This window comes from Schistocerca nitens, chromosome 9 (assembly GCF_023898315.1).
Source record: "Schistocerca nitens isolate TAMUIC-IGC-003100 chromosome 9, iqSchNite1.1, whole genome shotgun sequence".
NCBI classification, from domain to species: Eukaryota; Metazoa; Arthropoda; class Insecta; order Orthoptera; family Acrididae; genus Schistocerca; species Schistocerca nitens.
In genome coordinates this window covers 249393290-249420715 of record NC_064622.1, presented here as the reverse complement: position 1 = coordinate 249420715, position 27426 = coordinate 249393290, and the positions used below count along the sequence as shown (strand labels likewise).

The following is a 27426-nucleotide window of genomic DNA, read 5'->3' as shown; positions in this document are numbered from 1 at the left end:
GTGAAATAGGCCTTTCTAATATTGCAGCAATTGTAACACGTATAAAATAAGTGAGACTGTTTTGGTACTAATGGTCATTTTTATAACAATGGGATGTAAGTCACAAAGTACCAATATCAAATGCCTATTAGGCCTACTACAAGCAAAAAGTTTTATGTTAGGAAACAGTTTCCTATTTCATTCATACACTCTAGTTTCTCAAGCAAGAGATCGAAAAGTAGTAATACAAAATTTTTATATAAATTGGAAATCATCATATTCCTCCATATAATTTTGTGATGCCTCTGTTTCTTCTCCTTACTCGTTCCAGAATCACTGCTTTAGTTATCCCACGTTTGTTCTCCAGTTAGATGTTATTACGTGTTCATACAACGCATTTTCCAGGCTATTCCAAGAATAGAACTTAAGTGGCTGGCAGCCAGGGACTATTGCAACTGGCCTTTACCAGTGTAGCAATCTGTCAAAAATTTCTGTCAAAATTTCATTTTCTTGGATACATCGAGAAGATAATATGTAATCTTTCTTACCTGTTATTCCTGTTAGTCATTTATTTCCACTCTGGTAGTCTAAACCTATGGATTTCACTAATAATTATGGCAATACTAATCATTCATACACCCATTCAATCACATAAACAAACAGTGATTGGCATTCACCAATTCCGGTTTTTCTGCTCAGCTCGTATAGCCCCATCCCCTTCTGTCTGCAGGAAAGTTTATTTCTAGACACAATGGGGATTCCCATGGCAGAGACATCATGTACACTACACACGCATTCAAAAATCAACTTATGATTTGTTCAGAAATCAACTAAGAGTGTATTCAAAAATGTTCAAAAACCAACAGGCATGCATTTCACAATAATATGAATAATCGATAGACCAATGTATGCTGGATGCTAGGCACTTTGTGAAACAAGGTTTTTTGCATCAAGAATATGAATTTGGTGCCCCCTGAAATTGTTGACTGGCGCAGATACCCCAATTCTATTCAATACCTCCTCATTAGTTATGTGATCTACCCATCTAATCTTCAGCATTCTTCTGTAGCACCACATTTCGAAAGCTTCTATTCTCTTCTTGTCTAAACTATTTATCGTCCACGTTTCACTTCCATACATGGCTACACTCCAAACAAATACTTTCAGAAACGACTTCCTGACATTTAAATCTATACTCGATGTTAACAAATTTTTCTTCTTCAGAAACGCTTTCCTTGCCATTGCCAGTCTACATTTTATACCCTCTCTACTTCGACCATCATCAGTTATTTTGCTCCCCAAATAGCAAAACTCATTTACTACTTTAAGTGTCTCATTACCTAATCTAATTCCCTCAGCATCACCCGAATTAATTCGACTACATTCCATTATCCTCGTTTTGCTTTTGTTGATGTTCATCTTATACCCTCCTTTCAAGACACTGTCCATTCCGTTCAACTGCTCTTCCAAGTCCTTTGCTGTCTCTGACAGAATTACAATGTCATCGGCGAACCTCAAAGTTTTTATTTCTTCTCCGAGGATTTTAATACCTACTCCGAACTTTTCTTTTGTTTCCTTTATTGCTTGCTCAATATACAGATTGAATAACATCAGGAAAGGCTACAACCCTGTCTCACTCCCTTCCCAACCACTGCTTCCCTTTCATACCCCTCGACTCTTATAACTGCCATCTGATTTCTGTACAAATTGTAAATAGCCTTTCGCTCCCTGTATTTTACCCATGCCACCTTCCGAATTTGAAAGAGAGTATTCCAATCAACATTGTCAAAAGCTTTCTCTAAGTCTACAAATGCTAGAAACGTAGGTCTGCCCTTCCTTAATCTTTCTTCTAAGATAAGTCGTAGGGTCAGTATTGCCTCACGTGTTCCAACATTTCTACGGAATCCAAACTGATCTTCCCCGAGGTCAGCTTCTATCAGATTTTCCATTCGTCTGTAAAGAATTCGCGTTAGTACATTGCAGCCGTGGCTTATTAAACTGATAGTTCAGTAATTTTCACATCTGTCAACACCTGCTTTCTTTGAGATTGGAATTATTATATTCTTCTTGAAGTCTGAGGGTATTTTGCCTGTCTCATACATCTTGCTCACCAGATGGTAGAGTTTTGTTAGGACTGGCTCTCCCAAGGCTGTCATTAGTTCTAATGGAATGTTGTCTACTCCAGGGACCTTGTTTCATCTCAGGTCTTTCAGTGCTCTGTCAAACTCTTCACGCAGTATCATATCTCCCATTTCATCTTCATCTACATCCTCTTCCATTTCCATAATATTGTCCTCAAGTACATCGCCCTTGTATAGACCCTCTATATACTCCTTCCACCTTTCTGCTTTCGCTTCTTTGCTTAAAACTGGGTTTCCATCAAAGCTCTTGATATTGATGCAAGTGGTTCTCCTTCCTCCAAAGGTCTCTTTAATTTTCCTGTAGGCATAGTTACTCACATTCAGAGGCTAGATCTGTAAATAGTAATATAACAATATCATTCTGGAGCATCATTTAGTAACAAAACAGCAGAAAATGTGACACCCCTAGAACAGTGGGAAGGTTATTTGATCCCTAGTATTATTTGCATTAAAAATCCATTTGTTGTTGTGGTCTTCAGTCCTGAGACTGGTTTGATGCAGCTCTCCATGCTACTCTATCCTGTGCAAGCTCGTTCATCTCCCAGTACCTACTGCAACCTACATCCTTCTGAATCTGTTTAGTGTATTTACCTCTTAGTCTCCCTCTATGATTTTTACCCTCCACGCTGCCCTCCAATGCTAAATTTGTGATTCTTGACGCCTCAGAACATGTCCTACCAACCGATCCCTTCTTCTAGTCAAGTTGTGCCACAAACGTCTCTTCTCCCCAATCCTATTCAATACCTCCTCATTAGTTTCGTGATCTACCCACATAATCTTCAACATTCTTCTGTAGCACCACATTTCAAAAGCTTCTATTCTCTTCTTGTCCAAACTATTTATCGTCCATGTTTCACTTCCATACAAATACTTTCAGAAATGTCTTCCTGACATTTAAATCTATACTCGATGTTAACAAATTTTTCTTCTTCAGAAACGCTTACCTTGCATTGCCAGTCTACATTTTATATCCTCTCTACTTCGACCATCATCATTTATTTTACTCCCCAAATAGCAAAACTCCTTTACTACTTTAAGTGTCTCATTTCCTAATCTAATTCCCTCAGCATCACCTGACTTAATTCGACTACATTCCATTATCCATAATATGGTTAAAGCAAGACCTTTATTTCTTCCATTAATTTCAGTGTCGTGTGACCATTGCAATTAAAACCTTAACACAAAGTTCTAACAGTTTGAGACTAATGTTTTGGACACAATATTTTGCTTTGCTGCCGAGAAATATGACCTATTTGTGAAGTCCCTAACATTTCTTCATTTCTGTCATTCATATGTTTCTAAATACTGAAATCACACTTTGAGCAGATTATTGGTATTTTTCATACGCACTTTCAACAGATGGCTTTTCTGCATTCCTCACAGATATAAGTGGTCTCATTAACCTTGCTCATTCCAATTTAGCACATCTTTTGCTTTTTTATTTGTCTGGTCCTACAGCCACTTCTTCATTCAATTAGTTTGCTTGCCCCTGTCCCATTCTTTGTTCTAGATATACTATATGAAATTTCCATGAAACAGAGGAAATTCACAAACTGTGGTACACTACTGTCAAAAGTAGAAGAAATGAAGAAAAGTTATTATGTTTCATGGAAAACATTAAAAACAAAATTTTTTATTGCTGAAATAAAAGTTGACAGGCATCCTTCAACTGCTTTTACTGTTCTAGTACTAATAAAATTCTTTAATGTCTAATTATTTTCACATTATATCTTTTGACTACTGAAATATGAATGCTTTCCTCTTCTGATTATTTGATTGTAGATGAACATAGTGTTTACTGATGCCACATTTAGAATATTGGAAAAGACACAGACCAACCATTTATTGCAAACACCTTTCATTGAATATTTATGAATCATTTGATGAATGACATCCACATCACACTTTGTCATGTTATAGATGGTAACAGCTTTTGGTTTCTTTTTTCCTTCTGCACTCACTGCTGCTTTGAAACATGTGCTGGAAATAATGACATTCTTATTCTTTTTGCCTTCGTACACTATCAGAGAGCATTCTGTCTTATCAGTCCCTTTCAAGATAATGGTAGAATGTAAGCTAATACTGTTCTTCTTCATGCAGTTGGGGATTTCTCAATGAATCTTGTTCATCAGCCCCTCTAAAACAATGTTTCCTTCTGTCTGAGTTTCTCTGCAAGCTGAAAGGATGTGAAGAAGTTGTCTGTTGTCATTTTTTCCCCCTTATTTAGAAATGGCTCCAATGGCTCGTTGTCTTGATGGCCTTCCTCCTTACCAAGGAAGGCACTGCAAATGTACTTCCATTCCATGTCTGCAGCTCTCCAAAACTTGAGCCTAGATTTGTCAGGTTTGTTTGACATAAACTGGGTAAACCAGCACCTCGCTTTACTTTAAAATTAGCTGCTCATCAAGTGTAATATTTTCGCCCGGTTGGTAACAGTTGAAGCAGTTTTGCACAAATTTGTTCCATATTTCAAAAACAATAGTGATATTGTCAGCAGGGTTGCACTGAGCTCGAGATGATTCTCATAGAATCTGAGAAGTTCACAGAATTTGTTTCTTGTTGTTTCATCTCTATTAATCTTAGGCTCCCAAGAAAGTGACCAAAGGCCATCCAAGAAAACCCCTTCAGAACAAAAAGCACCTCTGGCTTACATGATATCAGTCATTGTCTGCAGTTCCTTCAACAATATGCTCCAAAAGTGTTTTTTATTTTGGCCTGGCATTTGATTCTGTGTCTGTGTGTGTGTTTTATGACAGACAGCATCAGTTCTTCAAAAATAAGTTGGACAGCACTGATGATGGAGTCATATGCTGTAGATTCTCCTCTCGCCTTCAGGAAGTTCAAAGCAGGCCTTCTTCCAGGCAACAATTTTCTAGCTGCCTTCCATTCTGTTCCATCTCTGGCTGCCATCTTCACTGTTTAGTAGTTGTATCCTGAGACTGTTGTGGAAAGAGTGGTGATGGGACATCACCTACTGATATTAACTCCTCAGTTTTGCTACTTTCATCACCTGTTAACTATGGCACAAAATCAGCATTTGAATCTGGGTCACCTTCTCATTAAGTATCCAAGTTCTCTAGAATATGCAAAATCTCTTTGTTAGTATGATCATAAACTCCATCTGAACATGCCTTCAAAAGCCCAATGATACCAACTGACCACTATGTTATCCATGGCCCAAAGGCACCATAGGATGTGGATACGGAGGGGCATGGAGTCAGCACACTATTCTCCAGGCTGTTGTCAGTTTTCATGACCTGGAGCTCCTACTTCTCAATCAAGTAGCTCCTCAATTGGCTTCACAGGGACTGAGTGAACTCCACTTGTCAACAATTCATGGCAAACACAAACTGTAACCCATACAATTGCTTAGCCACACCTGATGGTGCTTCATTTTGGTGATCTGACAGGAACTGGTGTATCCACCATGGCAAGGCGACTGGCAATAAGACCATGCTGATGCAAAATACTTGAAAACACCTACTACAGAGCAAAAAACACTGTTTAAATGAGGAGATGAGTAACAACAGCAGTATATGGAACATTACTGAAATGTTACTTTACAATGTCAAGGACAATATATCAAGGAACATTTGATGCAGTAGTTTGTTGAGCAAAGCAAAATGTAACACAAGTACTTTTGTAATTATAATAACAGAAATATACTAAAAAGGAATTACACCAAGTGTCAACTGACTCCTGCCTTTGCTCTACAGATACTTCATGAAATCAAGAAAATTCAGCACATTCCAGTACATTATTGTCAAAAGTAGATGAAATGAAGCAAAGTGACAAAGTTTAGTAAAAAAAAATGTTAAAAACTGAATGTATTATTACAAAAATATAAGTTATAAGGTGTCTTCTGACCTGTGTCACTGTTCAGCTGTCTATTCAGAAAGTAGGGAATGTTTTGGTCTGACACTGCTAGGTGCGAGCCGATCGCATATGTTTTGGTATGTCTGTGCTCGGCAGCTCAGTCGGCATCCATCCGTGACAGTGAGAACATCTCTGTGCATCTGGTTTTTTTGATATTCGAATTTGAAATGCACGCTGCAATCGAAAATCCTGCCAATTGTGAGGTGCGGTCTGTGATACGTTTTTTGTTGGCAAAAAACCTAAAACCTACAGAAATTTATCATGAACTGTGCAAAGTGTACAGAAACAACGTAATGAGTGAATATTCCATCTGGAAATTCGGTTTAAAAATGGCTGAACCAATGTTCACGACGAAGAGAAGAGTGGGCACTCGAGCTCTGTGACTGACGATCTTGTCGCTGAAGTTGATATTTTCCCTCATCCGCCCTACAGCCCCGATCTTGCACCAAGCGACTTCCACTTGTTTCCCAAAATGAAGAACTAGCTTGCAATGCAGCATTTTGATGATGACGTGGAACTCCAGGCGGGGATGACTCACTGGCTGAAGTCTCAGGCAGCATAATTTTACGATGAAGGCCTTTCAAAGCTTGTCCACTGCTATGATTAGTGCCTCAATGTGTTTGGTGCCTATGTGGAAAAGTGGTATATCAGTCGCTCTTTCAGATGTATATAATAAAATGTATTTCTTGTACTTAGTTTTTTTCTAATGGCAAAACCTTCCCTACTTTCTGAATAGCCCTCGTAATACTGAGACATCTAATATTTTCTCTTTACATCTTTTGACTACATGATTAATGAAATACTACTCAACCAAGTCAAGATTTTGGTTCAATAAGCATTTGTAATGTTTCAAATTATTTATGAGGCAGACAAAAATAACTGAAAAAACTGTCTTCACAAGACTTCAAAAATTCTTCACGGATACATTTGGAAATACAATACAATGTTGCAATCAAATACACATGTGTTTCTATGTACATACTAGAGTGCCATATAGTATATAAATTATGCATACATTATGCACAGAATAAATAAAAATGTAATAAATATAACATGTATTTACATAACATATGGTGCTCCAGTAGGTATATAAAACATGCTTATTAGAATGAAGTGTTGTGCCACAACTTCAAAGGAATCAGTCGAGAACAATCAGAGATTTCAGATTTTGAACAAATAAACATGAGACTTTTGCTAAAGATGTATCCCCTTTGTCTACATAAATAAAAATGTAAATATTTGTCTGCACAAAATCATAAATCTCTGAAAGGTCTTCACCTATTCCTTTCAAATTTTGACACAACTTTGCATTTGAATACACATGTTTCTTATATATCTACAGGTGTGCTGTATGGTATATGAATATATACACAATATACATAAAATCATAGTTATAACTGTCTGCATCAAAGGGAACAAAACTGCACATTTTTACAGCAGAGCATTTTCTTATTCACAGTCAGTTTTCACAGAAAAACTGTACACTGTTGTTGACAAACGTATATAGTCTATGTCTGTCTGAATGTTCAATAGAGTATCATGACACTGAAACATTTCCAGCAAAAATATCTAAAAAAGTTCATGACTGATCTACGTCAAATTTTAAATTATATGTATACCGTAATTTAGAGTAAATCAGTAAAGAACTTTTAGAGATTTTTGCTAACAATGTTCACTATTATGATATACTACTGAACACTCACACAGGCCCAGACTATATATTTTTTTTAAACAACAGTATACAGGTTTTCTGTGAGAACCAAATGTGAGAAAGAAAATGCTCTGATGTAAAAGTGTGTGGATTTGTTACTTTTGTTGCAGCCAGTGTTAACTATGATAGCCATGCATTTAAACCATTAGACAAATTATTTCTCCCATATATATCCTTTCTCATTATACACATTCTTCAACATAAATTGTATACACAAAAAGTGCTGTTTTGTTTTCTACCCCATAGATAGTTACTACAGAAAACAAGAAAGTTGTATTTCCAGCTTATCTGCTTATGATTAGGCAGTAGTACAGCATCTGAATTTTCAATAACAACAAACAAGTCTTAAGGTGTGAAGACTGGGTGGGAGGCGAGGAAACGGATACAGGGGTGGGAGGATTGGACATAGAGAGTAGGAAGGAGATGGACAGATAGAGGGCGCAGCAGGAGATGGAGAGAAAAAGTGAGGGGAAGATGGACAGAGAGATGGGGGAGGAGGTGATGGAGAAAGAGAGGGGGAGGAGGAGATGGACAGAGACAGAGGGCACAAGAAGATTAGAACATACATCCAACTTCCATACATATTTGAAATGCATGGTTTCTCTTTTCTTTCTTTGCCATTTAATCAGACTAAACTACAGCAATGTATGGTAGTGTACAGCTAGTAATAATAATAATTGATTACATAATGATGTAATAAGTTGTAGTTATATTAAACAATGGAAACTACAGGTTGGAATGTCAACAATATATGGAAAATGATGGATTGCTACACACCATAAAGATGACTTGTTGAGGTGCAGACAGGTACCATGAAAAGACTGTTACATATTTAGCTTCTGGCCAGAGCCTCCTTCAGAAAAGAAAACACACACACATTCCTTCACACAAGCACACACACCTCACACACCCTACCATATCCATCAGCTTTGTCATGTGTGCATGAAGTGTGCTTGCTTGTATGACTGAATGTGTGTGTGTGTTTTCTTTTGCAAAGAAGGCTTTGAGCTGAAACTAAATGTGTAACAGTCTGTAACTCAATGTGATATCTTTACAGTGAGCAGCAATATATAATTTTCATTACACTATTTGTAATTATGTTAAGATTCACACAATTTTGGGGGGACAGACATTCTGGTGTGCAATATTGAGCATATGCCTGTCTTGATGTATCTGAGTAATAAAAGATTGCGGTGGAACACTGCTCTATGGAATTTGTGTCCAACAGATACTCACACTCCAAATCATACCTACTGCAATACCATTACCAGTAAGATCTACTTTAGCCCACCTGGTTAGCTGAGCAGTCTAACGCACGCTTTTCGGATTGGAAATGAGCGTCTGGTCCCCGGCACGAATCCGCCCATCGGACTTGTGCGAGGTCCGGTGAACCAGCCAGTCTATGGATGGTTTTTAGGTGGTTTTCCATCTGCCTCGGAAAATGCGGGCTGTTTCCCCTTATTCTGCCTCAGCTACACTATGTTGGCAATTGCTGCACAAACAAGTTCTCCATGTATGCGTAAACCACCATAACTCTACCACGCAAACATAGGGGTTAGGCCAGTATTACACCATCAAATTTCTTTGTCCAATACCTTTGTCAAAGAAATTTGATGGTGTAATAGGGAACTTTGTCAAATGTTGTCAAATATTTGATCAAATCTAGGGCCTCACTGAAGATTTGATAAAAGAAGTTGCTTGTCTTCTGTTCAGTGCAATGTGACATGTTACCACGTGGAGCGCTAGCATCGCTGCTGCGTTCTGTCATCTATAGTGTTTTTATAAACATTGCTGGTAAATACAATTGGTGTGTACCAACAACTACAAAATTAATAGAGATGTATGAAGCTGATGAGGTGCTTTACAACATGAGGCACCCTGAATACAAAAATAGATTAAGAAGATTGGAAACCTGACCTAACCTAACTCTCTCCTGTAGCACGGAATTGGAGTGTTACAGTGAGCCTGTCTTCTGCAGACATAGTAGTTATTAAGTGAGTATTATGCTTTGTGATATGAGGATACACTTCACTGAGCACATACAGAAATGTATGCTCATCCATTCTTAAGTAATTGATGTCCTCCACAATAAGCTCATGTAACAAGTTTTGTTGAATGCTTTTATTGTGTCGTTGAAAAACCCACAGCTTCCCCCAGGTACGTTTCCTTTATTCCCCCTGCTTCTCTTCCGCATGTGCACACAGTGCAGTTGTGGTACTTGCAACTCCTGTGGTTAATAACAAGTTGTTGTCAGCCATCTTGAACTTTGACGAAAAATATGATGACAGTGTAATACCCCTTCTAGTGCTACGTCAAAGATCTTTGTCAAATATATTTTACAGAATATTGGATTACATCTTTGATCAAATCTTTGACAAAGAAATTTGATAGTGTAATACCGGCCTTACACTTGTCTAGTGTGCAATGTTCCTGGGGCGGGGGAGGGGGGTTCCACCGGGGGCTGAACTGCACAATAATCCTGAAAGAGTGGTTTCAGTGTAGGGCAGCGGAGGGTTGAAGTGGAATGCTGTAGTCGTCGTGGGGTTGTGGACCACTGTGGCTGCGGCAGGCCTCTCTGGCATTTCTACGCCCCCGGTTAATATACAATGCAATACAAGATCTACTTTAACAGAGATAATGACACCTATGAGGTAACCCACATTATACCACAGTTGACATGTTAACCACTGCTCAGGTTTTTTTTTTTTTTTTTTTTTTTTTTTTGCCATGATGACTACTAAGCTGGCAATGAACACAGAATATGTATCTTGGTAATATGCAATACCTTATGACAGAGGAAGCTCTGTTTCACAAATTTGCAATAGATTCTTCATTCCATCACCAATACCTGAGAACTTTGAAGGCCAGAGCTTGGTTTCTGCCACTCACATTGGCCTCTGTTCAGATAAATTACTCTTGTCAGTATTGTCCTCTGTTTCATTTATCTGCCTCCACCCTATTATGTCAGTTATCAATTCCCATATATTAATTTTTATTTTATACCAGTTACTTGTTTTACAGTTTACCATTTGGATATACTTGCTCCTGCAATACATTCTTCTTTCATTTTTATCTACTGTATGCTACCGTCACTTGTCTCACTAAGGTTTTACTTTCGGTTTATGTCTATCTTACCTTGGATGTGTTGACTGTCTTATGTGGCTGTTATACAATTTTAAAGTTTTGAAACTTATCAGTCATGTGCAGTTCATTGTTGAATTTTCTCTTGTATTACTTTGTTTCACTTCTCTCAATGTAAATTCATGATTGATCTCCTATGAAACTCCTTTCATTAATAACATGTAACATCTTTCTTCAAGTTTCTGAACTAGTAATGTTTGGCCTAGTTCAAATGTAACTTTGCACAGAATCATTTCCTTTCGCCCTTACCTCTCTTTTGGCAGACGAATGAATCTTTATGTCATCTTCTGTTTGTGCTGATTGCGATGTTGCTATCCATACTGTTGACATGTATTTTTAGCCACAGAGGTTATTATCTGTTTTGTTTTATGGTAAAGAACACACACCATTCCTGTTGTTAGAGATGCATTTAGGTAGCAAAAGGGGCTTGTTCTCATAACCATCAGGTTAGGGGGTCATAATTGCTGACACTTTCACTTAAGAACTGGGGACTGAATTCCATATGAATATCATCCAGAGGCAGAACATCTCAGTATTTGGGCTGCAAAGGAAAGAGTGAGTATTGCACATGAAATTAGTATACATTAAATAAATTCGTAATTGTGAATAAGGCCTACCATCAGCTGTAGAATGGAATGAGGACAACAAAAACCTGTGCCAGAAGGACTCAAACCCAGATTTCCCACTTATCGTGAGTGGTTGCATGACCATTTATCTATCCGTGTACAACTCACAGCCAGACCCAAACTTCCGTATGTCATCAAACTTGCATCTACGGCCTCTCCTCATACATCCATTATGTATATTCCTGTACAGGTAAGACATTGTACTTGAAAGTCACTTGCCCAGTATCGGCAAAGAAATGCCTGTGTTATTCTGGTTATGATGCAAAGTTCCTTTGGACGTGCATCATTTAATGTATTTCATAACATGCATGCATGTACAAAGGAACTTTGCATCATAATCAGAATAACATTGGCACTGAAATATTGCATTTCTCTGCTGATACCGGGCAAGTGATTTTCAAGTACAATATATGACCTGTATGGGAATACACACAATAGATGCATGAGTACAGGTCATAGATGCATGGTTGATGACATATGGAAGTTTGAGTCTGGCCGTGAGTTCTGCACAGATAGCCAAGTGGTATGGCAACTGCTCATAATAAGCAGGAAATCTGGGTATGAGTCCCTATCATTTAGATAACACATTCTGCTGTAATAAAAGTATTGAAGGGTATCCCTGATTTTTTTTTTCTTTTGTAAATGAAGCCTGACACAACCCACATCAACACCATATCCCCTGGCCACTTGTTACTGTGAAGTAACAAGTGGCCAGGAATGAGTGTCATTTAAAGAGTAAACTAACTTTCAGATATTTTTCTTTGAAGTCTACAATTTTACATTTCTGAACATTTAAAGCAAGTTTCCAATCTTTGGACCACTTTGGAATCTCATCAAGATCTGACTGAATATTTATGCAGCACCTTTCAGACAGTACTTCAATATAGATAACTGCATCCTCTGCAAAAAGTCTGAGGCCACTATTAATATTGTCTGCAAGGTCAATAATATACAACATGAACGCTAATCTGGGGCACACCCAAAGTTACTTCTACATCTGACAATGACTCTCCATCCAATGTAACATATTGCATCCTCCCTATCAAAAAATCCTCAGTCTATTCAGAAATTTTGCTTGATACCCCATATGATCATACTTTTGACAGTAAGTGTTGATGTGATAATGAGTCAAATGCTTTTGGAAATCAAGAAATACTGCATGTGGCTAACTACCTTAATATAAAGCTTTCGGTATGTCATGTGAGGAAAGTGCAAGTAGGGTTTCACACAAACAATGTTTTCAGAATCCATGCTGGTATACATGGAGCTCATTCAGATGAGATACCTCATTATTCTGAAATTCTACAACAAATCAATGTCAGGGATACTGGATGGTAATTTTGTCGATCACTTCTACTACCCTTCTTGTGAACAGGTACCTGTTCTTTCTTTCAACTGCAGGGAACAGTTTTTTGTTTAAGGGATCTATGATAGGTTGTAGTTAGAAGACAGACTATATCAGCCACAAATTCAGTATAGACTCTGACAGGCATTCCATCAGGCCAAGGAACTTTGTTCAATTTTAATGATTTCAGCTGTTTCTCAACACCACTGACACTAACACTTCTTTCACTCATCTTTTCAGTGGTATGAGGATTAAATTGGGGCAATTCTCCTGGGTTTTCTTTTGTAAAAGAACATCTAAAAATGGAATTAAATATTTCAGGTTTTGCTTTGCTGCTCTCAGTTTCAGTTCTTGTCTCATTCAAGTGTGAATTGACTGTAACCTCAGTGGTGCCTCTAACAGCTTCTATGTACGACCAAAATGTCTTTGTCTTTGTGAAAGACCATTTGACACTTTTCTTATATGGTATTCATTGAAAGCTTCAAGCACTGCTCTCTTGACAGCCAAACATGTTTCATTTGGCACCCTATATCTGTAATCCTAATTTTTTGCACCTATTATGCAGTAGTCTCTGTTTGTTTAGAAGTTTCTTCACAGTGACTATACACAATGGAGGGTCCCATTGGAGTACTGTGGTAGGGAGGAGCTGGTACAGAAGAAAAAAAGAGTAAAAATAAAACCATAATGGGTACAAAAAAAGGAAAAGAAATGCAAGAAGCAGAAACAACAGCGTGGCTATATATCGGTAACTTAAAGAGAACCACCACAACTGCTACAGTAGTGAAATACCTTAACAAGAAAGGAATACTGGGACAACTAGAATGTGAAGAACTGCACACACTGGGTGACAAAAAAGCTTTCAAAGTAGGCATTTCATTTGAAAATCTACAAATCACACAAGAACCAGAATTCTGGCCTCAAAACATAAAAGTACATCGATTTAGTTTTCGAAGACGATCAATGGAAGAGGGAGCAGAGCTCAACTAAAACTAGGAAGAAAACCAGAAGAGCAAGAAATAAAAGCAGTCTTGTGGAATACAGAGGGAATAAAAAGTGCTCTTAACCTAACACCAGCAGACATTCTGCAAAACTCAGATCTTGCAATTCTAACAGAAACCTTCCTGATAGACAACTGGCAACATAAAGATTTCTACAATTATCACCTAATGGCAAAGAAGGGAGAAAGAGGATGACCCACGCCCACCAAAAAAATCATAAAACAAGAAAATAGTATACTAGTAGAAGCAGCAAACATAAATATAATTGCAGCCTATTTTAAACCGCACACAAATGCTGTAGAAATAATTGACGAAATAGTCACACTCGTGAAACAATGTGACAGCAAAACCACCATTATTGCAGGTGATCTCAACTGCAGAACAGACACAGAGAAATATACAACAAGACTGGTCATTGAAACCATAGAAGAAGATGGTTTCACCCTGCTGAACGAAAGACAGATACCTACGTATATATGCCACAATGGGAAAAGCACCATTGACATCACATTAACAAGAGGAGAAATAAAAGGAAGTATTCAACCAATATGGCATGACTCCATCACTCCTATAAGAAAGCACATTCCAATGAAGGTAAAAATAAATAATGTCACATCACCACCAGCAAGAAAGACCCACCAAATCACACAAAGAAAAATAGATAAAGAAAAATTAACAAACCAGCAAGAACAAACAACACAAATAGAAACTTTAATATAGGAAGGAGACCTTGAAAAAGCAACAGAAAAAATAGAAGATCTCCTAAAAAATTCAGTGATACAAACAAACCCAAAAATAAGGATGGCAAAAAGATGGTTCGATGCTGAATGCTACAGTAAAAGGAACACTGTTCTAAGAACGCTCCACAGATTAAGAAACCAGCACAATGAGGAAACATACAGACTGTATGCAGGAGAGAGGAGAATCTACAAAAAACTAATAGAAGAGAAGAAAAAAGAATACATAGAAAGAGAGGCAAAAAGAGAAGTGGATGAAGCAGAGAAAGACCCATACAGAGCAGCAAGACCAAGAAAACTGGCTTGTACACAAAATATAGACATGAAGGAATGGGAAGACCACTTCAATAAGATACTGAACAAATGAGGAATCAAAACACCCCCAAAGAAAGAGAAACAACATCAAACTAAGGAAAAAGACAATGTATGGGAACCTCTAAATGAAGAAGATGTAAAAGAAGTAACAAAAGCACTGAAGAACAAGAAAGCAGCAGGACCCAATAATATATATAATGGAGATGCAAAAGAGGCCCTCCAACACGTATGGATCAAACTATTCAACAAATGCTGGGAACTTAGAAGAATTATGACCTAATGGAGACACTCGACAATAAAAGTTCTCTGCAAACATAGAGGAAACCCAATGGACCCAAACAAGTACAGAGGCATAGCTCTGGAAAATACTCAATTGAAGATGTTTTCAAAGATAATTACACAAAAAATCAAAGCTGTGTGGACAGTCATCTCCCAGAACGACAAATGGGCTTCAGATCTGAAAGATCAACACTTACGGCAGTCAGGCTTCTTCTAAACAACATTGATGAAGTGCTACAAAAGAAACAAATGTTCTACACAGTGTTCATAGACTTTACCAAAGCCTTTGACCTACTGGAAAGAGATCTCATAGTCCGAAACTTGGAAAACACAACGGGAGAAGATAGCGTATGGGCAAGAATAATTAAGTCAATCCTCAAATACAACTTAATTACAATATCAGACAACCTCTCTTTTTCAGACCTCATTCTGCAATCAAACAGAGTCTTACAGGGTGACCCAGTGACCCCTTTGCTGTAAATTCTTGCCACTGAAGAAGTACTGGGAATTGGAGAAAATGAATAAGGTGTACACGTATATGCATATGCTGACGACATAGCCGTAGGTTCAACAGATATACGGAAGCTGCAGAAAATCATTGAGAAAATAGACAAATGGCACAGTGGACACAAACTACATGTAAACATAACAAAGACAGAAATGATGATTTTCAGAAAACGAGGTAAAACGCCCAAGAATGAGGAAATCAACATCAGAGGACAAAAAATAAAAATCTCATCAGAATTTAAATACCTAGGGGTGACATTGCAACCAACAGCCAAATGCTTCACAAAACATACAACAGAATGCGCAGCCCAAGCAATAATAGCAATACAGGACATCAAAAACATCCGCCTACTCGGTCTAGAAACGACCATGAAATTATTCAACGCAAAAATCTTGCCAATCCTGGCCTATGGGATGGAGGTTATATGGGACCACCTGACAGAAAATAATCTAGAAACACTAGAAAAGGTTAAATTGACTTATCTAAAAAGAGCACTAGGTCTCTCAAAGACAACAAGATCTAGACTAGTGTACCTGCTAGCAAGAGAGACATTGCTAATTGAAGACATCAAATTTTGATATATGTTGCCACACACCAGAGCTTCCAGAAATCAACTGAAGATCGTGGATGACAAACGAGAAAAAGTATGGTCGGAGTTCTATGGCACTGAAGCAATGACAAACCGCTCATGGACAGCACCAAACTTCAAACTGCAACATGTTGTAGCTAGATTTTCTATTCACAGCTTTCATCATCTAATTTGCAAAAACAAAACTTATCACAACCCAACCACAACTGTGTAATGAAGCCTGTGAACAATATCACATAGAACTGTGTAGTAAAAGAGTGAAATCGATAAATGAATATGCAAAAATGTAAAATGTAAATATAAATGTAAAATGTCAAGCAAAGTAACTATAAATGGCTATTTGGCTGCAATTTTATTAAATATAAAAAATTATGAACTGTTCCACTGGGTACATATGTATCCAGTGCATTGTCAACTATTCTTCTGAACTTGAGCCATAGTACCTCTACATGCTCCTACCTTCTGCTGAAAATTTAAAGTTTCTCATCGAGATGTGTCACTACTGCATTTTTATCTAGTTTACCGAACATATATATATCTTCCTACTTGTTATGACTGTCCTTTGGACTTTGGTAATCATTGTTGCCACAAACATACATGATCACTGACATAAGTTTCGACTCTGACATCCTCAAAGAGGTCAAGTCTATTCGTTTCCATCATGTCCAATACATTTCCATTGTCAAAGGAGTTCCAAACTAGCTGTTCTAGATAGTTTTCAGAGAAGGCATGATTCTTAGGGTGTCTTGCACATTAAAAAACTATAATTTTTCCAGTTAATTGTTGGATGATTAAAGTCTCCACCAATGATTACAGTATGATCGGGGGAAATTGTGTACAAGCAAACTCAGGCTTTCTCTGAAGCTTTCAGTTATATCATGAGATGAATTTGTGGGCTATGACATGTCTAAAATCAGCCAATATTCTCAGTGCATCACATAAAGATGTGACATCACATGGCTGTTTATCACTTTCAGATTTATGTAATCATACAGGGTGATTATAATTGAAGTTAAACTTTCAAACCACTGTAGGAATAACACCACTGGCCAGAATGATATCAAATTGTGATGGAATATTATAGGAGAAAGGGGAAACATACGAGAGGAAGAAAAATAAATGATTACAAACTGTAGCAATAGATGGCTCTGTAAACATCATAATTTAATAGTGGTCGACTACAAATGACAAATGAATCATACAACAATGCCTAAGTTGTATGTTTGAAGTTAAACAAATTGTACTACTCAGTGTGCATGGGTATACAGGTACAATACTGCTAGTTAAGTAAGCCCATCCACCATGGCAAAGTCATATCGCATCAGATGGGAAAAATCAGTTCTTAATTGTCCCGAGGTCCAAAAACCACATAAAAAGCATCAATCAAAATCAAATTGCATTATTAATTTCCATGTGACTGGTGTAAAACATGTTCAATATGTTGTCAACCATTTTCTGCAATAAGTTGAAATTGAAAAACAGCATGTTCCACAACCGAATGAAGTGTTTCCGGGGTCACATCCAGAAAGTGTTGCACAATGTGTGCCTTCAATGCAGCTAATTTTGCTATCAGAACACTGAACGCAACATCTTTCAGATAGCCCCACAGCCAGAAGTCACATGGATTAAGATCAGGTGATCGGGACAGCCAGGCTGTAAGGAAATGCCACTTCAGTAGCTGTTTAACTGGATTTGCAATGTGCAGAGGTGCACCATCTTGCATAAAAATGATCCCATCCACACATCTATGCTGTTGGAGAGCTGAAATAATGTGGTTGCGCAAAAGACATTCTTAGCACTTACTAGTGACGGTAAAGGTAACAGGACTGGGAGCACATGTTTCTTCGAAAAAATATGGCTCTATGATAAATGATGCCATAAACATGCACCACACAGTGACCTTTTCAGGATGAAGTGGTACTGGTTGATTTTATGTTGCCCATATTTGGCAATTCTGTGTATATCCAGTCACGTGGAAGTGGGCTGCATCTGTCCATAAAATCTTCCACGGGCAATCGTTGTCCGTTTTCATGCAAGCAAGAAATTCAGAAGGAAAGGTCTCTCCTACTGGCAGGTTAACAGGAAGCAACTCGTGCACATGGGTAATTTTGAATGGAATGAAAGAAGAATGTTTTGTAGGATTTTGTGCATGGTGCTCACAGGTATGTCCAATGTTCCGGGAATTCTCCATGCACTATACATTTGCACACCACCACTCATCTCCTCCTGCATAGCTGTGGCCACTGCTTCCACTGACGTTGAATCAATTCGTTTCCTCCCTGTACCAGGTTGCACACCAAAAGAATCCATCTTTTTGAATCTCCAAATGATTTTCTTCAGATCCACGGCAGTCATCAGACCAACGCCTTTTTTCAAACCCTCCAGTGTCCAGAACTTCTGCAGAGTGATATGTGCACAGTCATCATTCTTGTAATACAGCTTTACAAGCAGAGCGCGATACTGGATTAAGACAGTCATGGCGAACGTTGCAGATGTGAAAGGAGGAAATGACATGTGCCTGGCATATTTATACCAACTTCAATGGGCCATGCACATGACAGGTGTTTTCATTTACGTATTCTGACACATACAACACCATCTATTGGTCAATTTTCACACTATTTTTTTTCTTCTGTCATACGTTTTCCCCCTTCTCCATTGCAATTTGACACCATTGTGACCAACAGTGTTTTGAAAGTTTAACTTTAATTATAATTATAATTAAGTTTAACTTTAATTATAATCTCCCTGTACTTTGAATATTGGTTGTTTTGTTTGGAATATACAATTCTCAAACATGGTCCTCCATCATTAAACCTTGAGAACAGTTTGTGATATGCTAAACTCAATAGTATATCTGTTTAGTAAAACTACAACATTAAGTAGAACTGTATTGAAAGAAAAACTATAATGGCTAATAATACTATAACAAGATCTTCTAAAACCACAAGTAATGAATGGGTACAATGCACTTCCTAGTATGGTATTAATTTCCGTAATGTACTTAACTGCCCATTGCAAATATGATTAAATAGACATGATGCTTTTATAGACATAAAAAGTAACACACCTTCTATAGAAACATCAGTTACAACAAGTGCAGCAATTATTAAAAAAATTATAATACGTCCATTGTTTGGCCTCCATCTGAAGCAAGTATATATCATGTCTTTCACCATTCCACACTGAAAGAGTTCCCCAAAACAGCAGAAATGTGGACAGGTTTGTGTATTCCTAGCCTGTAAAATCACAGAGAAGGTATTTTTTTTCAAATTTTCCATAATTTAATGTCTCACAAACAGAACAACAGGAAACAAGAAGACAACACTAGATGAATTTAGTGTCACAATTAAGAGTCAAGGAAAATGAGAGTTAAAATAGTCATGTCACATGTTCAATAAATAAGTTGCTAATGGATACACATCTTAAACAAATAAAAGTATACATTTGAAAAATTACTTTCTGTCTCTGCATGGCCTCCTTGTACATTAAATCATTTGTCTCTTCATTTCATATGCCCTTGAAACACACAGAGATCTCCTCTTGTACAGTTTCACTGTCTTGCAATAACATGCATTCAAAATATTAGATGGATTTTGATTTTACTCATGATGGATACAAGATTGTTATTGTTAAACTCAATGTTAAAATGTAGGCTCAACCACCATTCTGTGAGATACATTCCAATATTAGTGGCGTTATCTCACTGGCACTTATTGGCAATCATTTCAGAATTTAACTGATTTATGAACGACTTTTTGGAGGCACCTGTGGCATAAGACCTCACAGTTCACCAATACATCTAAGAGCTACAAGTTAACTGACTCTAGTCAAGACAACCATTTCTCATAGTAGCTGAACTTCCACTGTGACAGAATTTCATCCCTAAACTTTTTCAGGAGGAGCTTGCTCTCCTCCTTACTTTCAGCTAATGACAAATAGCACTCTTACTACTCCATGCTTTGTTTTACCACAAAGGATGTGATCTCAGCTAAACAGTATAGGAACCATGTGAGAGAGATGAGCAAAAATGTTGCACAAAGAGGGAGGGGAGAATGAGAGAGGGGGGGGGGGGGCAAATGACCTCATAAAAGTATGACTGTGGTGTGGAGAAACAGATCATGAAACAAATCCAACAGTGTCCAGTAAGAGCATATCTTGCTGCTCATGCAGACTTTCTGATGATGAATGAAAATTGTGTTGTTTTTATGTTAAATTTAGATTTAAATTTCCTATTTAATATTTTTACCTGTGTTCTGCTTTCTCTCTTTCTGAAAAAGTATAGCTGTAATAGCTACATGATAAATAAATAATTATTTGGGCTGTTAGGAAGTTGTTCACATGAGAGATGTTGCATAATGGGATCATACAAATGGAAGTTGCTGTATTATTAGCAGTACAAGGAAAAGCATGGTCATTCATGATCAATATCCCTGTAGTGAAAGGGTCTGATCATTTCCAACAAACAATCTTAAAGAGTTTCCTGATAATGTTAAAGTACAAGATGGTATTAGAACATGTTCTCAAGGCTGGAATGCTGTGAGCTGGATGCCTTTTTTTAGTCTCATATGACTGAGTATCATATTCATCATGGATGGTGTTTAATTCCACAGGATGTGCAAATGTATTGGTATGTTTAACATCACTCATGTCCAGTGAGCACACATGCCGTGGAAGAATTGTTCATGTAGCTAGCTACTCAAGTGAATTTCTTTAACAGGTGAAAATAAGGCTACCCAGTGATAATCATATCCTCTGCCTCTGTTATCTTACTCATCTGTACCAGTAGACTCCAACTGCCTTGACTGTTTACTGTTTGCATTGTGACACAAATTACGAATAAGTAGTTTCCACTACTCTCAGGAGTAATGGAATTTTGTTTAATACTGGGCTTACTAAGCATGTACATAATGTACTATAAGTGCTTGGACTTTATCAGGAACTATCTCATGTTAATTTCTGTTTTGGCCCATATAAAGTTCCACCAAGAGTTATTACTGTTTGGTTTCACAGATTAACAGACAATTTAAATTTTTTGTTACAGAAGTTTATTTATCTTCAGTAAATGCTGTTGGATCTTAGAAAGGGTTTCAACTCTGGCAATGAGATGGTTGTAGTTTTGATTTACCAAGTCCTGCTTTGGATGCTAAATTGAGCTGTGGCAGTAGCAGCTAGACAAGCATCAGGAACTCACACAGTTAACTACACAATAGTTCAATGCGGATTCAGTCACAGGCACTTTCAGCCATCCCAGAACATCAGTCATTTAACAAGGCTCAAGAAGACTTGAGAAAAATATAAAAGATACCTTGCATTGCATGATCAGTTGTGTCCTGATCACCAAAAATGCCTTTTTTGCTATCTGCAAATCCACAGTTATATTACTTGGTTCATAATTAACTCCATTGTCTGGCCCATCTGTATTACTGTTGTCTGAGTTATTCTCTTTATCAAATATTCTCTTTATCACCAGATTATATTGTCAACAGAATGCATGTGGTAGTGGCAAGGCTTGAATTGTTATTGCCTTGGATTGTGAAGTATCAGAGGCTGAGATGAAAATGTAAAACCCCATGTGAGTGGAGTAAATTACACATGGATAGCCTATGTGATGTAATCATTCATTAATCCCCTGACAAGGATGTCTGCATACAAACCTTCAGACTGTCTGACCCCTCTCTGCCAGAAGTGCAGTAAATTGCAAGTTCATTTGTAGTACCGCAAATAGCTTATAGAACTTTCTCAGCAGACTTTGATATTTTACATGTCGTCCAGAGCTGTAATGGTACAGCACAGTGAGTTGCTGTTAAAGAGTCTCTGATGGTAAATAAATTCCATACAGCAGCAGTCACCTTGTCACGTTCTCTGCAATCCCGGGCAACTACCAGGCATCAACTGGAGTGATATACTTTATTTCCAAGTTGCCCAGATTGTTTTTCCTTGCATCACAGATGCAAATGTACAAATTATGAGGATGAGTGTCATAAGTGTTTGCACAGATGTGACATTGCAGAAGTATGCCACAGCATGGCAGCATCAATCCCAGACAGTTCAAATTAATAACATTTCAGGCAGTGATCAGGTGCTAGTATTGCATAAAATTTTGTTACATGCAGCAGAGATAGACATTCCAGTGACTTTTTTGTTGAATACTGGTGCATCAGCTTCAATCATAAACCTGTATATGTACTTTAGTAATGATGTTCCCTCGTTCAGTGAAGTGCAATCAAAGCTGTGGACATACAGCCACATCAGTTAGGTTATGTGCAACTGATGCCCACTTACAATAAGGCGTTTCTGGCAGATCTTTCAATCAAGAACATTTGACTTTGATGCATATTTTGCCACTGGATTTGTATTACACCATGAAGTGCACTCAGCTGGTCATTGATACCCTGTGTTGTCATTGATATACTTTGTACAAAATTTGCACCACTATTTGAAACATTTATGGTGAAAGCAATTGAATTTCAGGTCCACATTGTCTTAAGGAAAATATGAGATTTTTTAAAGCTTACCTGATTCTGTTGGCCATTAAAGGTAAGTTTAGACTGAACTAGATAGACTAGAATGACAAGAAGTTCTCTCCCCATTTTCTATAGTAATTGGCCTTCACTGTTAATGGTGGCTAGGAGACCTTGAGGGCTCTCTGTGTTACTGTGGACACTTTAAGGAAACTATTAATACTCATGCAGACATTGATCTTATCCTTTGCCTCATCCAAATGAGCTTTCTTCTAAGATTTCATGAAGAATATTTTTGTCTTTTCAGAATATGATCTAGTAAAGGTTTAGTGCCAGCTGCCTGTTGATGAGGGCTTATGGAAGATTTCAATCTTGAACATATCATTCAGCCTGTATCAATACAGGGCCGTTCAAAAAGAAGGAATAGATTTCAAACATTTATTGCTTCCAAACTACAAAAGATAGAAACACAATTCCATCATTCTTGAAAAGAGAAAAGTTCAAATTTTTATGCATTCAGTAAGAGCACTATGTGTTACACAACAAACATCAAAATGGTGGCTCATTTCCTGCCACAAATGAAGCAGCTGGTCTCTCATTATTGAGTTCATAGTTTCAACAGTGCGATATCACAGACTTTCCAGACTGTCAGGCATAGAGGGGTTAAAAATGCAATCTTTTATGTAATCCCAAAGATGAAAGTCACAATGTGTGAGGTCTGGAGACTGGGGAGGCCACTGGTGATGAAGTTCTTCTTCTCATCCTCCTCTTCCAATCCAACGTCCTGGAATGGTGTCATCCAGGTAACATCAGAATGCTTAGAGAAATGAGGTGGGGCACAATCTGGAATGAAGATGAAGTCATCTGAATCATCCTCAAGTTGAGGAAATAACCAGTTTGAAGCATGACTAGATAGGTTAGTCCTGTCACAGTTTCCTCCATGAAGAAGAACATAACAATGTCAATGTGGCTGTGATTGGAACATCTTCCCAGACTGCTCAAATTTTAAACTGTTGTCTATCCAGGAACATTGGTATTATGGTGCTACCTTTTATAATTTGGAAGATATAAATGTTTGAAATCTGTTCCTTCTTTTTGAATATCCCTGTATAACAGCTTGCCTTTTTGCGTGATTAGGTCCTCACTACATTCCTGTTTTTTTTTTTTTTTTTTTTAACAAATTATTGTAGAGATTCCATGTTGTACAAATTGTCTCAACAATGTTTTGATCACTGGTCACACAACAGAAGAATATTTGCGTGATCCACATCTTGTTTCTGTGGCCCTTGCACAGAGAAGCTTTATGTGCAACTTTTTCAAATGTGCCTTCTTTCAACTGTGGCCACTTATGTAGATTGTAGCCTGAGTGAAGAGGGCCTATGGAACACAAATGAAAATGTAGAGGCTATTCCAATGTGCTTGTGCCTAAATCTGTTAAGGATCTTAAGCATTTATAGAAAAAGTGAAATACAATGTGTGATTTATTCAGCAGCTGGACTTCACAGCCCAATTGAAAAATTGTCTCAATAAAAATGGAGTTTCTTTTCAATGATCCAAAAAGCCCAATAGTGAAATACTACATGATTTATTCTCCAGCTGGACTTTGCAGCCCAACTAACAAACTGTCTCAGTAAAAATGGAGTCCAGTTTCAATGGTCCAAAGAGTGTCACTGTGATTTGCAGAAGTTAAAATTGGCCCTCCAATCAGCACCTTGCCTTATGGCTTGACAGCCCTCCCTGCCATTGATATTGGCAACAGATGAATACCCACATGGTTTTGGCTCTCTCCCATGTTAATGGACAGTACACTTACTCTAGCTCATGACATTATTAACCAGATCATAAACAAAGTGTTGGCTATCATTTTTGGTATCCTCAAATTTGTCATTTTTTAATAATATTTCACTTTTTCTATAAATACTTCTTGTAGATTCTTAGTGGATTTAGGCACAAGAACATTCTGAATAGCCTCCACATTTTTTTTTTGTGTCACTCAGTTTACAACCTAAACAAGTGGCCACAGTTGAAAGAATTCATATCCAACCATAAACTTCTGTTGTCATTATCTTATCTGGCCCTAAGGCAAAATTGCCAGAGCTTGTGGAACATTGCCTTTATCAATTGGCTCTCTATTTCACAAATTTTCAATGTTTCATTCACCATCATCATTCTAATGGCATGTTCTTTCTTAGCTTCAAGCAGGCCATGATCCAAAATTTGACCCCAAGGAGACAGCTTAATTTCAGTTAGATAAGTACCCTCCCAATTCCTGTGACAGCCTGGAGGTGCAACCCGCTGCTCCAGCGGGTCTTGGGTCTAGAAATATGTCCAGTCACATGGCCTAACAAGTTCTCAGATAACCACCTGGCATTTATCACCCCCCTCCCCCCCCCCAACCCCACCCCTCCAAGAGCACCAGGTTTTGCAATGTGTGGTGCTGCTAGTGATAGTGCTGTGTGGTGACACCATGTACTCAGTGATGTTATGTGCTTCAGTTCATGCATTGACCCCAGTGAGGGATTGCAACAATGAAGCAACTGGAAAGCCACTGTATCTACTGGCCTTATATGGGCAACAATGTTGTATGGGTAGTGCAACAGTATGCTGTCTACATCTACATCTACATCTACATCCATACTACGCAAGCCACCTGACGGTGTGTGGCGGAGGGTACCCTGAGTACCTCTATCGGTTCTCCCTTCTATTCCAGTCTCGTATTGTTCGTGGAAATTCTGAATAGCCTCTAATTTATTTTTTTTTCTTTCTTTCTTTTGTGTGTGTGTGTGTGTGTGTGTGTGTGTGTGTGTGTGTGTGTGTGTGTGTGTGTGTGTGTGTGTGTGTGTATGTGTGTCACTCAGTTTACAACCTAAACAAGTGGCCACAGTTGAAAGAATTCATATCCAACCATAAACTTCTGTTGTCATTATCTGGCCCTAAGGCATATCAACTGGCCTTACCAAATTCATGCCGATTTCATGGGATGTTTAATGGGATCCAAGTGTTTAACTGTTGTGAACTCCTTTCACTTCCCATATTTCAGCTGCCTCCAGCAGACAACATGGTGGGAGCCTTCTAGTGGATATTTGCAATAGGAGGGGCGCTCTCCTGCAGGTGACCTACAATGGTTCCCAATTCACGCTGGCTTATTTGCACCCACAATGGAATTAAACATCTTACCCCATACTCTTTCCATTCAGCCTCAAACAGACGGGCAGAATGGTTTGTATACAATTTCAAAGTAATTATGTTTGAAATTGTTGCCTATGGCTAGCGTCCTTGACTAGTTATCAAAAAGTCCTGTGTCCTGGGTTTGAACCTCACCACTGCTTACATATTGAATAAAAAACATCAGCAGTGGCAGCCAAAGATTTCCTGCATAAGAAGTCACCGTTGTTCTGCCAATGGCTCTGTCAAAGAGGGCAGAGGACTGGACAGAGGTTCAGGGCAGTCCCTTACCCTTGGGGTGGAAAACTGCGCCTAAAAGGTGGAAGAATCTGAAATGATCCATGGCATGAGGATGCAGAAGGCTATGAAAACCACTGCGTTAGAGCCACATAATGTGCATCCACACGACATGTGGCCTCTAATTGAAAAAGTATCTTGATGATCTCTCCACTGGCAAAAGATTCCAGACTTGTCCCCCATTCAGATCTCCTGGAGAGGCTGTCAAGGGGGAAATGACCATCAGAAAAAGACTGAATAACCAATGAAAGGGTATCATTCTATGAATCAGAGCATGGAATGTTTTAAGCATGGTAGGGAAGCTAAAAAATCTGAAGAGGGAAATGCTAAGGCTCACTCTAGATATAGTGAGGGTCAGTGAAGTGAAATAGAATGAAGACCAGGATGACTGATCAAATAAGTATAGGGTAATATCAACAGCAGCAGAAAATGTTGTAATGGGACTAGGATATGTTATGAATAGGAAGGTACAGTATATAGTGAGTTACTGTGAACATTTCAGTAATACAGTTGGTGTTATCAGAATCGACAACAAATCAAAACCGACAACAATAGTTCAGCATACATGCTGACATCAGAGGGAGAGGATGAAGAGATAAGGAAAGTGTATGAGGATTCTGAATGGATAATTCAATATGTAAAGGGAGATCAAAATCTAATAGTCCTGGGGGACTGGATTGCAGTTGTAGGGGAAAGAATAGAAGAAAGGATTAATGTAGAACATGGGGAAGGCAGTAGAAATGAGAGAAAGACTAATTTCTGCAATAAATTTAAGCTAGTAATGGCAAATACTCTGGTTAAGAATAACAAGAGGAGGAGGTGCACTTCGAAAAGCCAGGAGATACGAGGAGATTCCAGTTATATTACACTAGGATTAGGCAGAGATTCCGAAATCAGATATTGGGTTGTAAGGCGTACTCATGAGCAAATATAAACTCAGATCACAATTTAGTAATGATGAAGAGTGGACTGAAGTTTAAAGAGACATGTCAGCAAGAATCAATGTGCAAAGGACTGGGATACATAAGTTTAAGGAATGAAGAGATATGCTGGAAGTTCTCTGAGTCTGTTGATACTGTGATAGTGAGTAGCTCAGCAGGCAGTTCCAGTTGAATATCTCCAAAAAGGACAATCACAAAAGTTGGTAACAGAAGAAGTACTTCAGCTGCTCAATGAAGGAAAGAAGTACAAAAAAGTTTAGGAAAATTGAAGAATACAGAAATACAAGTCACTTAGGAAATAAATAAAAGTACGT

At 38.0% G+C, this 27426-nt stretch overlaps 1 protein-coding gene across 2 annotated transcripts in view; it reads right to left on the bottom strand.

The window, feature by feature from the left end:
• The window catches only part of LOC126203078 (proton-coupled folate transporter-like), a 158183-nt gene that overhangs the window by 41574 nt on the left and 89183 nt on the right, over positions 1-27426 (bottom strand). For both annotated transcript variants that reach the window (XM_049937317.1, XM_049937316.1), the window contains one exon: positions 19316-19484. In XM_049937317.1, coding sequence (XP_049793274.1) covers positions 19316-19484 — 169 coding nt within the window. The remainder of the gene's footprint in view (positions 1-19315; positions 19485-27426) is intronic.